Source organism: Scyliorhinus torazame, chromosome 18 (genome assembly GCF_047496885.1).
Source record: "Scyliorhinus torazame isolate Kashiwa2021f chromosome 18, sScyTor2.1, whole genome shotgun sequence".
NCBI classification, from domain to species: domain Eukaryota; kingdom Metazoa; phylum Chordata; class Chondrichthyes; order Carcharhiniformes; family Scyliorhinidae; genus Scyliorhinus; species Scyliorhinus torazame.
In genome coordinates this window covers 102,937,720-102,951,303 of record NC_092724.1, presented here as the reverse complement: position 1 = coordinate 102,951,303, position 13,584 = coordinate 102,937,720, and the positions used below count along the sequence as shown (strand labels likewise).

The 13,584-nt window shown below is 51.4% G+C and overlaps 1 protein-coding gene across 1 annotated transcript in view; it reads right to left on the bottom strand.

Annotated features, from left to right (window-relative positions):
* The window catches only part of LOC140395394 (myosin-4-like), a 30,709-nt gene extending 25,586 nt beyond the window's left edge, over positions 1 to 5,123 (bottom strand). The window contains exons 1-5 of the mRNA XM_072483102.1: positions 5,080 to 5,123; positions 3,885 to 4,103; positions 3,638 to 3,781; positions 3,400 to 3,556; positions 2,958 to 2,985 (exon numbers count right to left, since the gene is read on the bottom strand). Coding sequence (XP_072339203.1) covers positions 2,958 to 2,985; positions 3,400 to 3,556; positions 3,638 to 3,781; positions 3,885 to 4,088 — 533 coding nt within the window. The 5' untranslated portion in view covers positions 4,089 to 4,103; positions 5,080 to 5,123. The remainder of the gene's footprint in view (positions 1 to 2,957; positions 2,986 to 3,399; positions 3,557 to 3,637; positions 3,782 to 3,884; positions 4,104 to 5,079) is intronic.
* Positions 5,124 to 13,584: the final 8,461 nt, after the last annotated feature.

The following is a 13,584-nucleotide window of genomic DNA, read 5'->3' as shown; positions in this document are numbered from 1 at the left end:
AGTTTGACAGGCTGACAACGGGGAGGGCAGCAGGGCAACTGCATTGGGCAAGAGGGGTGCAATACGAGTATGGGGAGAAGGCGAGGCACATGCTGGCGCACCAGCTGCGGAAGCAGGCTGCATCCAGGGAAATATTGAAGATGCGGACTGGGGCTGGGGATGTGGTGTCGGAGCCAGGGAAGAAAAATGAGACGTTTAGGGAGTACTACCAGGGACTTTACGAGGCAGACCCAGTGGGGAGGATGGGGACATGGGGCGGCTTCTGGCCGAGCTGGAATTCCCCCAGGTGAAGGAAGCAAAGAGGCAGGCGTTGGAGGAGCCCCTGGGACTGAGGGAGGTGCTGGATAGTATCAGGGGTATGAAGTCGGGGAAGGCCCCTGGGCCTGATGGGTACCTGGTGGAATTTTATAAGGAATTTGCGATGGATCTGGCACCACATCTGTTGGGGGAGTTTAATGAAGCGTTGGATAAGGGGGAGTTGCTGGAGACGATGACGCAGGCAGTAATTACACTAATCCCAAAAAAGGGAAAGACCTGGTGGAATGTGTGTCGTATAGACCCATATCACTAATGAACACGGATGTGAAAGTATTGGCTAAGTTGTTGGTAGGGAGGATGGAGGGTGGTTGCAGAAGATCAAACAGGCTTCGTGAAGGGCAGGCAGCTCGCGAGTAATATAAGATGGCTGTTGAACATGGTGATGAATCCGTCAGGGGCTCTGGTACCGGAGGTGGTGGTGTCCATGGACACGGAGAAAGGCAGTCGATCAGGTGGAGTGGCGGTGCTTGTTCGAGGTTTTGGGAAGGTTTGGGTTTGGGCCGAGATATGTGGCTTGGGTGCGGCTGCTGTATGTGGCACCAAGGGCGAGGGCGAGGACGAATGGTATGAGCTCACAAAGCTTTGACTTACACAGGGGTAAGAGGCAGGAATGCCCGCTGTCGCTGTTTCCGGCCAGCGCTGGCCATAGAGCCGTTGGGGATGGCTCTCCGGGGGTCGGCAGAGTGGCGGGGGATTATGAGGGGACAGAGGGAGCATCAAGTGTTGCTTTCTGCCGATGGCCTCTTGCTGTGTGTTTCGGATTCCTTGGAGAGTATGGGAAGGATTATTGGCCTGCTGTGGAGGTTTGGAGGGTTCTTGGGGCACAAACTGAATATAGGGAAAAGTGAGGTATTCCCAGTGAATGAGCTGGGACAGCGGGCTAATTTAGGGGGGATGCCATTGATGGTAGCGAGGACGCACCAGGTATAGGTATTTGGTGATTCAGGTAGCGAGGGAATGGACGGGGTTCCATAAGTGGAACTTAACGAAGATGGTGGAGGAGACCAGGGAGGATTTTAGGAGATGGGATACACTGCACTTAATGTTGGCGGGGAGGGTCCAAGTGGGGAAAATGAATATTCTGCTGAGGTTCTTGTTTATCTTTGAAGCTCTCCCGATCTTTATACCAAAGGCCTTTAATCGGAAAGTGGACACGATGATCTTGGGCTTTGTATGGGCGGGAAAGGTGCCGAGGGTGGGGATGACCCTGCTACAATTGGCGTTGACGAACTTGCTTCATTATTATTGGGCGGCGAATGTGGACAAAGGCGGTAAATGTGGACAAGGTGCGACAGTGGTGAGAAGGAGAAGGGTTAGAGTGGGTTAGGATGGAGAAGGAATCTTGTAAGACGTCTAGTTTGAGGGCTTTCGTGATGGCAGCGTTGCCAATGGCTCCGAGTAGGTATTCGGGGAGCCCGCTGGTGCAGTCCACGGTGAAGATATGGAATCAGTTGAGGAGGCATTTTAGGGTGGAAGGGAAGTCGGTGCTAACGCTGTTTTGCGAGAGTCATGGATTTGAGCCGGGGGGGGGGGGGGGGGGGGTGGGGGGCGGGGGAGGGGATAGTGAATACAGGAGGTGGAGGGAAGTGGGGCTGGTCAAGGTGAGGGATTTGTTTTTGGAGGAAGAGTTCACCAGTCTGGAGGAGCTAAGGGAGAGGGTAGATCTGCCGAGTGGTAGTGAGTTCAGGTATCTACAGGTTAGGGACTTTGCACAAAAGGTCTGGAGAAAATTCCCTAGCATGCTGGGATACACCCTGCTGGAATGATTGCTGCTTCCGGATGCGGAAGGGGTGGGAAGAATTGAGGATATATACAAGTGGTTGGGAGAGCAGGGAGGTGAGCGGGTGGTGAATGTCAAAGAGAAATGGGAAGCGGAGTTGGGAGAGGAGATCAATTGGGGAGTATGGAGTGAGGCACTGTGAAGGGTAAATGGGACATCCTCTTGTGCAAGGCTGAGCCTGATACAGTTTAAGGTGGTGCACAGGGTGCATATGACTCGGGCGAGAATGAGTGGGTTCTTTCAGGGGGTAGCAGATGAGTGTGAGAGGTGTGGGCGATGCCTGCGAATCACAACACATATTTTGGGGTTGCAAAAAATTGGGAAGATTCTGGGCCATAATGTTCACGGTCTTAGCCAGGGTAGTGGAGGAGAAGGTGCACCCGGATCCTTTGGTGGCTATATTTGGGGTTTCAGAGAAGCCGGAGCTCGTGGAGAGGAGGAAGGCCGATGTTGTGGCCTTTGCCTCTCTGATTGCACGGTGGCGAATTTTGCTGGAGTGGCGGTCGGCATCGCCGCCGGGGCTAGCGGCATGGTTGGGTGACCTGTACGACTTCCTGCGGTTAGAGATAAAGTATGAGTTAAGGGGCTCAGCAGGGGGCTTTGAGAAAAGGTGGGGGATGTTTGTGACCGTGTTTGAGGAGCTGTTCATCGCAGGGGAGAGGGTGAAAAAGGGGAAACTTCTGTACAGACTGTATAGTTGATTGTTGGGAAGTATGTTTCCCGGGTGTTTATTTGTTGATAACCTGTTTTGATACATGTTTGTAATAAAATACATTTAAAAAAAGAGACTATGATCAATTCCAAATGCAGTAGTTAACAACTAACCTCTGTAGGAATATATTGAAGCAACAACACTTACGTGATCAAAATGGACTGGTTTTCACGATCTGTAAATAAGATGAACGTAATAATAATTATCTTTATTATTATCACAAGTAGGCTTACAGTAACTGAAGTTACTGTGAAAAGCCCGAATCGTCACATTCTAACACCTGTCTGGGTACATGAAGGGAGAGTTCAGAATGTCCAATTCACTTAATAAGCATGTCTTTGTGGGAGGAATTCCTCCTTCACCTGGAGGAACCCCACGCAGACATGGGGAGAACGCACAGTGACCCAAGCGGGAATCGAACCTGGGACCCTGACGCTGTGAAGCAACAGTGCTAACCACTGTGCTCCCGTGCCGCCGATCAACCCTGGCAATTCAGATAATAGTTTTGTCGAAATATATTCCGTGGTTCGATTTTGAAATGAGAATGAAAAGAACACCCAACAAAACGAATTAAAACCACCATACTTACCAGTTTGCATGAACTGATAGGCGTTGTCAGAGATGGAGAAGATGTGTGGAGGAGCTTCCTGACGCTTCTTGCCTCTGTAGCCGGCCACGACCTCGGGATCGTACACTGGTAACCACTTGTAGGGGTTCACAGTGACACAGAACAACCCAGAGTAGGTCTAAAGTCGGGGGAAGGAATGAAAGATCTTTAGTTTCTTCAATTATCTTTATCATTGTGCAACTAAAGCTCCTGTACTTACATAGATCATCCAGGCTGCATAACGCTCTTTGAGGTTAAACAGCACAGATGCTTCATTCAGGTGGGTCATCATGACCATGTCCTCGACTTTATCGAATTTTGGCGGATTCATTGGGAGGACATCCTCATCTTTGACAGTTACTGTCTGAAAAATAATCCACAAACCTACCACTGTTAAAGAAATGTGGCTTCTCGAATACAGTAAAGCGTTTCAAAATGATTTACAGATTTTCAATTTTTCAACTGACCCTCTTGTCCAACAGTGTCTCCACGGTGGCTTTGCCACCCTCTCTGCTCTTGACTGTACCTTTGACAACGAATTCTTTCGGGTCAATGACATAACAAGCGGTTTTAGCGTCGAATGGAGTGTTCTGAGCTTCCAGGCGCTCCTTGTCACTTTTACGCAAATAGGACGCCGCCTTTCCAAACACTGCCATTTCCGCGTCTCCCATGGCTTCGGCTTATTGCTTAAATGGAAAGGTTTGTTGATATAAATAATAAAACCACCACCTTCTATTGCATTATTCCGACGAGATTAAACAAGTCCTTCGTTTATCAAAAAGCAAGATCACCCACATCTGAACTTATTCTAATGTAACTACTGCCTGTCGGAATAAAACAGTGGGATTCCTATCCATTTATTTCCGGATTGCGGTAATACCTTGTTTAATTTTTTCTCCATCATTTCAATAAATCATAGAGTTAATTTTCTAGCGTGTTATTTCAGTTGTTGCATTTAATGGCTACCCTCTCTGAAATGCTTTATTTTTTAGAGCAAGTTCGTCAAATCCTGATCATAATTGGCGAGTGTGTGATTTGATTGGCAACAAATTGCAAAATACAATTTATATGTTCAAAACGATAAATGCCTGTGTAAAGAACATGATGTGGAGATGATGGTGTGTAAAGAACCCCTGTGAGCTGTGTGTTAACACATTCGGGAGTAGCTGTTCTCACGTGAAACCTATTACGATTTTCATGCTTTATTTAGACGGAGAAGAAAACGCCATGTTCGGTCTAGTGTTCCCATATCGCTGTCAAAAGGCCGGGTGTGTCTTTACATTTTCAACGGAGCATTTGCGTTGATCTGCCGTTGAATTTCGACGCGTCCTGTAATGTTAATTTACCTGGCATCTTAAGAATGCCAATATGATGTAAAGTTTTAATGGCACGAAATTATTCCGCGTTCAACGATTTCCAAACTATTGGAAACGATGATCGAGCGCCCAGCCATTTTTACATAGAACGCGCGCGGTATATATGTCAACAAGCTGCTTTCAATAATAGGTAACAGCCTCTTCGGTGCAGTAAGATCAATTAAATTTGAAATTAGTTTGTAGTCCTTTTGTCTGCAAGACTCACGAACAAACTCAAACTGTGGCACTGACTAGTTTTCTCTTCAAGAAATTTGAGTTTACATTTGGTTGTCACAACATCCGTTACCTTAATGCTTCCCAGGTAGAAAAAGTCCTTGGCAGCAATTCTAGTGAAAAAAAAGTACAGTACATCAATAATTCCTACTTTTTTGGATCTGATTTTAATGTACAAATTACACTTGCTTATTTTGAGTAAATTTCCCGGATTGATTTATTCTGTTAAAATATTGTACAAAACTTCATGGGGCCCACTCTTGTACTGAAAAAAATTCAGTACCTTCATTCAGAAACATAAGAAAGTTAGTGAGAAACTTACCCTGATGGTTGGACACCAGCAGCTTTCTCTATTTCCTGGGCAACTTATATATGTATGTGTTTTTTGTCGGCACAGCAGGTCCAGTCCCTATATTTAGTTCACAAAAGCCTGATGGTTGCTTTAACTGGTATTCTAATATCAGAGTATAATTAGAGAAGCAGGATCAGTAATTTGGTACGAATTTTGACCATCCATCCAGTTCTCATCATGTGTATCCATATTAGTTGCGCACATGAAACTGAATATGATTCCTGTTTTAATGTCTTCATCTACTGAATCTTTAAAATAGACTTGTGCTGACCAGGTGGAACTTCCCTCATAAGCAAAGACTGCATATATCATTAAGAAATCCACAACATGCTGTATGCTGTTCGTAAGATCACTCATTCCTTTGCTGCTAACATATATTTAAGATGTGGAGATGCCGGTGTTGGACTGGGGTGAGCACAGTAAGAAGTTTTACAACACCAGGTTAAAGTCCAACAGGTTTGTTTCGACGTCACTTCGATGTATATTGATGTATATTTTAGAAGTATGGCCGCAACGGGCGTGACTAAATGGAAAAAATTCAAAAGTCCGGTTTGGGCGTGTTTGGCGGAATGTTTCGCGATGGCTGCATTGGCGAGATCGCGGCACATATTCAACAGCACTTAGTGAAAAAATGAGCCCCTACTAGATTATCAACATTACTGGCTCCCTTGCTGTCTGATTCGTCCGACTCGTACCTCAGCAGCTCGCTGCTAACAAGGAGGAACTGCTTTTAAGCACTCCCTCACCACTCACTCCCAGTCATCCCACAAGCATAGCTGCTCCTCATTTTGGGGATGCTGACCTCACAAGGATTCTCAACGTTGTGGATGAGAGGCAGGCAGCTTTGTTCCCCTCTCCCCTAAGGGTATCGGATGACCTGCAATAGGGTCAGCAATGCCACCTGGGAGGCAGTGGCAGTGACTGTCAGTGCGGGCAGCATGAAAAAGAGGACCATCATCCAATGTATGAAGAAGACAAATGACCTCCAACGAGCTGCAAGGGTAAATTACTACCTCTCTCCTGGCATCAGTTCTGTTTGCCACCCCCAAATTCCCAACCACATCCTCCCAAATCACTGGCTGACACCTTACATCCTCCCCACATCTGATCTTTGTGCTTGTTCCTCAGAACCCTTGGCACCCACCAGCACAATCCCTTCATGTCTATATGCGGTGCCTATACATGCCACCTGCTATAGACTCCCTGAACCATCAAGCGTTGCATCTGAAAATACCCTTTCTATGTCCCCGCAGGAGAAGATAGTACATAAGAAATGAGAAAGGGCCAAGATAGGGGTGTGGACTCCCAGAGATTTGAGTCCACACCCCTATGAGGAACAGGCCATAGAAATCGAAGGGCTGCCGAGGAGAGAGCAGTCACCAGCAACGGGGTTGGCCTTTGCCAGAGAGGTGAGGATCCGCTTCCCTTCACCCAGATGACCTGTCTCAAGTGAATAGTCCATGTCAGGCAAAATAATCCTTCCCTCTCACTGGCCATGTGTCATTTGTCTCGCAGGATCTCCATTTGATGAGGGCGGGCCCTCTGGAGTCGTACCGCTTTCACCACCCAAGAGAACACCTCGAAGGAGAGCTCCAGGGAGACCACCATCGATGCATCACAGCTTTCACCCTTATATCAGTGCAGTGGCACACACCTCAGTGGGCAACATTAGTGGACAGGCATCTGTGGCACAATCTGGTGAGCACCACACAGTTGGTGATGCACATCATGTGGAGGCAGGAACATCCAAGGAGGCAGGAGGACTCAGCTGGGTCCCAGACAAAGGCCACGCCTCTGGACAAGGTTCTCCCAGAGCTGATGCAGATAATAGTACATGGCTATGACATTCAGAAGAGGGTGTCAGCGATGCTCCAGTAACTGAAAGGACTATTGAAGGACTCCCAAAGGCTGCAGATGCAGGAGATGGTGTTGACAATGCGTGGCAACAAGGCAAACTGCTAGGATGGTGACTACAGTGAAAAACCTGGAACACAACGTTTGCGTCTTGAGTGGTGGTGTCCAAGGCATAGCGCAGTCTGAGATGACCATGGCTGAGGGACTCAACAGCATGTCTCAGTGGCTGAGGGATGTGTCTGTTCTGATAAGGAGATCATAGAATGCAGCTGGAAGCCATTCAGCCCATCGAGTCCTCAACAACCCGATAAAAGAGTCTCCCACCTAGGCCCACTCACCCATAACCCCACCTAATCTGCACATCTTTGGACACTAAGGGGAAATTTAGCAGAGCAAATCTGCCTAACCTGCACATTTTGGACTGTGGGAGGAAACCGGAGTACCCGGAGTAAATCCATGCAGACACGGGGAGAAAGTGCAAATTTCACACAGTCACACAAGGCCGGAATAGAACTCAGGCCCCTGGCGCTGTGAGGCAAAAGTGCTAACCACCGTGCCACCCCACTGTGTCACCGTGCCAAGATATTGGGAAATTGGATGCGGAAATGGGATCGACGATGTGGTGGGCAATTTAGGAATGAACAGACTGAGGGTAAAACTGCTAGCACTGAATCATAGGTATGCGCCCGCACCTGGCCTGAGTTACATTTCCCCTTACAGACTTAAACTTGTTAATGGGAATAAATAGGATATTCCTGTTCAGCCGGGGTGATTCACTGATGACCCCTTTTGTCTGAAAATTGGAGGTTAATTGCATATTCATAGTATGGCCCTGTTTTTTTTGTGTAAATGGGAGTGGGTAGTCAAAAGCTGAAATACCAATGGTGAGTTCAAGTCTGGACATCCCAGGACAGAAGCATTGTTTGAGGGGTTGGGTGGAGCTCAGAGAGAGAAAAGAATCCTGTTTAAACAGATGGGGGGAGAAGGATTTGGAAAGTTACTAGGAGAGGTCATAAAAAGCTGCCACAGAGACCAGTTTTTGAAAAAGGGTCTAACGGAGTCTTACAACAGGAATGTACTCTATAAATGCAAGTATCATTTGTGTCTATCTGCCTAAGTTGAGTTGAGAACTGCATGTCCACTTTATATGCTGTTTAATGGGAAATTGTGCGTTACGGTTAAAATATACATGTCAGCTGATGTCGTAAGATTTGAAGTTTAAACGTTTAAATATTATTTTTCTTTTGTTTTAGTAAAGATTTGTTTCTAAAAATAACCAAGACCTATTTCTTATATAATTATTCCTGGAGCAAATCGATCTTTCTGCACAGTCTTACAAATTAAAAAACGTTGTGGTTCTGGTCCAGTATCTTATCCACTGTTGGGATCTGTCCAGGCATCAGTAACATGTCCTAAACGCAGGTGGACATTACTGAGGCACTGCAGAGCTTGGCCAGTGATTGAGGGGCATCGCTGAGGATGTCGACACCATGATGCAGACAATGGGAAGCCTCCAGGATTGGCAGCGCCAGATGACGCAAAGGCCTTTGGAGCACACTCCAACTGCCCCTCCGTCCCATGGAGTCCCCCCAGGCCCTTGTCAGGGAGCAGAAAATGCTGGACCAGGACCTGCCACGAAGGAGATGACAGCGGTCTCCAATGATCCCGAATCCCCCCATCTGACACCAGAACACCTCAAGAACAGTGGGCTGAACAGGGTAGCATGGCAACGCCAGTGACTGTGATAAGTTGTACGGGAACCCCCGGCTCCAGGCCATCCAGAGGACGTCTGGCAAGGACATCAAAGGCAACAGGGCAGTGAAATTAGCAGGCTGCCTCCACCTCTGATGTGCATCCTGGGGACACACATAGATGTAGCAGTAGACCACGAAAGATCAAGAAGAGTGAGGAGCACTGAGTGGGCACTGATGGCATCACTATCTGTAGCTAGGGGGAATGCAAATATGTCACATTAAAATGTTCACTATTAAAACATTGTCAAACCTGATACATGTGAAGCCTCTGTCACATTAATCTTCACAGTGGGCCTGCCCGCACCCCACCACTGTTGCCCTCCGCTCTCCCAACCCTGCCCCTTAGGCACAATGGTGTAGGATCTCAAGTTCCTGATGCAAACCCCGTTCAGAGGATTGGTGTCAGCATGCTGTCAGCAGAAAGACAGGAGTCAGACTTTTGCAGAAACTGAGGAGCACCAGAGCTTTCCTCACAGCGAGTTATCATCACTCTCCTGCCTTGTATCGTGACCCACTTACAGTGCCGTATGTAGCGCACAAAGACTCCGTGAGACGAATAGAGTGAAGTCGATGAGGCTTTATTAAGCGTGTCTGTTCCCCAGCAGCCCAATAGTAAACTGGCCTGCGGGGGAAGGCACCGGCTTCTTATACTTCGCCTTCAGGGCGGAGCATGAGGTCAACGGCCAACCAGGACCCGGGATCTGTCAGCCAATGACATTAGGGCTTCCAGTCCCACATGACCCCCAATACATACTACCACATTCACCCCTTGTCAAAAATGAACCCGGCGGGGTGATGCTTCGTATGGTGGTAAGGGTTTGCAGGGCTGGTCCTGGGAGGATAGAACAGTTACATGGTAGTACAGTATTGGACAGTATCGTCCTGTTACAACTATTTACAGAGGGTATAGTAAAACAAAATGTTCATTGGACAGTCCATCTTTGTTTTACATCGACGCCACGAGTCGGTCGGGCGGTCTGGTCGTCCGTGTCGATCGCCTCGGCCCCGGCGGTGGTGGTGGTGCTTGTACCAGCGTTGTCGCCTCTGGGAGCCGCACGGTTTCAGCTGTCGGTGCAAAGGGGAGGGGGACTGATCCTCCTGGGAAGGGGGCGGTCGCGGGGTGCGGCGGTGGCAGGAAGGGGGGCGGTTGGGTTGATGGTGTCGGGGGGGGTGTGCGTGGTGCCGGTGGACGCCAGATCCCGCAGGGAGACCGTGTCCTGTCGGCCGTCGGGGTACTCCACGTGGGCGTACTGGGGGTTTGCGTGGAGGAGGTGAACCCTTTCGACCAACGGGTCCGCCTTATGTGCCCGCACGTGCTTTCGGAGCAGGATGGGTCCTGGGGCCGCCACCCAGGTCGGCAGCGACGTTCCAGAGGAGGACCTCCTAGGGAAGACAAGGAGACGCTCGTGAGGCGTTTGATTAGTGCTTGTACATAATAACGACCGGATGGAATGGAGAGCGTCCGGGAGGACCTCCTGCCACCGTGAAACTGGGAGATCCCTGGACTGTAGGACCGTAGGACGGCCTTCCAGACCGTGCCGTTCTCCCTTTCTACTTGCCCGTTCCCCCGGGGGTTGTAGCTGGTCGTCCTGCTTGAAGCTATGCCCTTGCTGAGCAGGAACTGGCGCAGCTCGTCACTCATGAAAGAGGACCCCCTTTCGCTGTGGACGTATGCGGGGTAACCGAACAGCGTGAAGATGCTGTTCAGGGCTTTAATGACTGTGGCCGCAGTCATGTCAGAGCAGGGAATGGCAAAAGGGAAGCGGGAGTATTCGTCCACTACATTAAGGAAATACGCGTTGCGGTCGGTGGAGGGGAGGGGCCCTTTGAAATCGAGACTGAGGCGTTCAAAGGGGCGGGAAGCCTTAATCAGGTGCGCTCCATCTGGCCTGAAAAAATGCGGTTTGCATTCTGCGCAGATGTGGCAGTCCCTTGTGACTGTACGGACCTCCTCTAAGGAGTATGGGAGATTGCGGGACTTGATGAAGTGGTAAAACCGAGTGACCCCTGGGTCGCAGAGGTCCTCGTGGAGGGCTTGGAGGTGGTCAATTTGTGCGTTGGCACATGTGCCGCGGGATAGGGCATTGGACGGCTCGTTCAGCTTTCCGGGCCGGTACAAGATCTCATAGTTGAAGGTGGAGAGTTCGATCCTCCACCGCAAGATCTTGTCGTTCTTGATCTTGCCCCGCTGTGCATTATCGAACATGAAGGCTACCGACCGTTGGTCAGTGAGGAGAGTGAATCTCCTGCCGGCCAGGTAATGCCTCCAATGTCGCACAGCTTCCACTATGGCTTGGGCTTCCTTTTCCACTGAGGAGTGGCAGATTTCTGAGGCGTGGAGGGTTCGGGAGAAGAAGGCCACTGGTCTGCCCGCTTGGTTAAGGGTAGCCGCTAGAGCTACGTCAGAGGCGTCGCTCTCGACCTGGAAGGGGACGGACTCGTCGATGGCGCGCATCGTGGCCTTTGCGATGTCCGCTTTGATGCGGCTGAAGGCCTGGCAAGCCTCTGTCGACAGAGGGAAAGTCGTGGTCTGTATTAGGGGGCGGGCCTTGTCTGCGTACTGGGGGACCCACTGGGCGTAGTACGAAAAGAACCCCAGGCAGCGTTTCAGGGCTTTTGGGCAACGCGGGAGGGGAAATTCCATGAGTGCGCGCATACGTTCGGGGTCGGGGCCTATTATCCCATTGCGCACTATGTAGCCCAGAATGGCTAGCCGATCGGTGCTAAAAACGCACTTGTCCTCGTTGTACGTGAGGTTCAAGGCTTTGGCGGTCTGGAGGAATTTTTGGAGGTTGGCGTCGTGGTCCTGCTGATCGTGGCCGCAGATGGTTACATTGTCGAGGTACGGGAACGTGGCCCGTAACCCATGTTGATCAACCATTCGGTCCATCTCCCGTTGGAAGACCGAGACCCCGTTTGTGACGCCAAAAGGGACCCGTAGGAAATGGTATAATCGCCCGTCTGCCTCGAAGGCTGTGTACTTGTGGTCACTTGGGCGGATGGGGAGCTGATGGTAGGCGGACTTGAGGTCCACGGTGGAGAAGACTTTATACTGGGCAATCCGATTGACCATGTCGGATATGCGGGGGAGAGGGTACGCGTCTAGTTGTGTGTACCTGTTGATGGTCTGGCTATAGTCAATGACCATCCTTTGTTTCTCCCCTGTCTTCACTACTACCACCTGCGCTCTCCAGGGACTATTGCTGGCCTGGATTATGCCCTCCTTTAGTAGCCGCTGGACTTCGGAGAGAATGAAGGTCCGGTCCTGGGCGCTGTACCGTCTGCTCCTAGTGGCGACGGGTTTGCAATCCGGGGTGAGGTTCGCAAACAAGGACGGGGGTTGCACCTTGAGGGTGGCGAGGCCGCAGATAGTGAGTGGGGGTATGGGGCCGCCGAATTTAAACGTAAGGCTCTGTAGGTTACATTGAAAATCTAAGCCCAGCAAGGTGGGGGCACAGATTTGGGGAAGGGCGTTAAGTTTGTAGTTTTTGAATTCCCTCCCCTGTACCGTTAGGGTAACTATGCAGAATCCCTGGATCTGTACGGAGTGGGATCCTGCAGCTAGGCAAATCTTTTGTGCGCTGGGGTAGGTAGTTAAGGAACAGCGTCTTACCGTGTCGGGATGTATAAAACTTTCCGTGCTCCCGGAGTCGACTAGGCATGGCGTCTCGTGGCCGTTAATTAGGACCGTTGTCGTCGTCGTCTGGAGAGTCCGGGGCCGAGCCTGATCGAGCGTAACCGAAGCGAGCCATGGTTGTAGTAGTGGAGTGGGGTCTGTTGTTGCCGTCCAAGATGGCGTCTGGGATGGACAAAATGGCCACCCCCATACATCGCACATGGCTGAGGGGTCACAAGATGGCGTCGGGGGTGGACAAAATGGCCGCCCCCATGCGTCGTACAGGTCGGGGGCGGTCCAAGATGGCGACGCCCCTCCTCCCCTCGTGGTGGTCGGGACCCAAAATGGCGGCGGCGGCGGGTCGCACATGGTGTGCTGGGGGGTCTGGGGAGCGCTAGGACCGCGCGGAGTTCCTGCACTGCGAGCGCCAGGGCCGCGGGCGCTAGGACCGCGCGGAGTTCCTTCACTGCGAGCGCCAGGGCCGCGGGCGCTAGGACCGCGCGGAGCTCCCTCGCCGGGGACAGCGGTGGTCGGGGCCCAGGTCGGCGGCGCCGGCGGGTCAGTCGTGGGGCCGCGAGCGCTGGGACCGTGCGGAGCTCCCTCGCCGGGGACAGCGGTGGTCGGGGTCCAGGTAGGTTGCGCCGGCGGGTGAGGCGTGGGGCGCGGGACGGGGGTGAGGGCCCAGGTCGGCGGCGCTGGCGGGTCAGTCGTGGGGCCGCGAGCGCTGGGACCGTGCGGAGCTCCCTCGCCGGGGACAGCGCTGGTCGGGGTCCAGGTAGGTTGCGCCTGCGGGTCAGGCGTGGGGCGCGGGACGGGGGTGAGGGCCCAGGTCGGCGGCGCCGGCGGGTCAGTCGTGGGGCCGCGAGCGCTGGGACCGTGCGGAGCTCCCTCGCCGGGGACAGCGGTGGTCGGGGTCCAGGTAGGTTGCGCTGGCGGGTCAGGCGTGGGGCGCGGGACGGGGGTGAGGGTGGCGTTAGGGATGCGAAAAACCCCCTCCTCTCC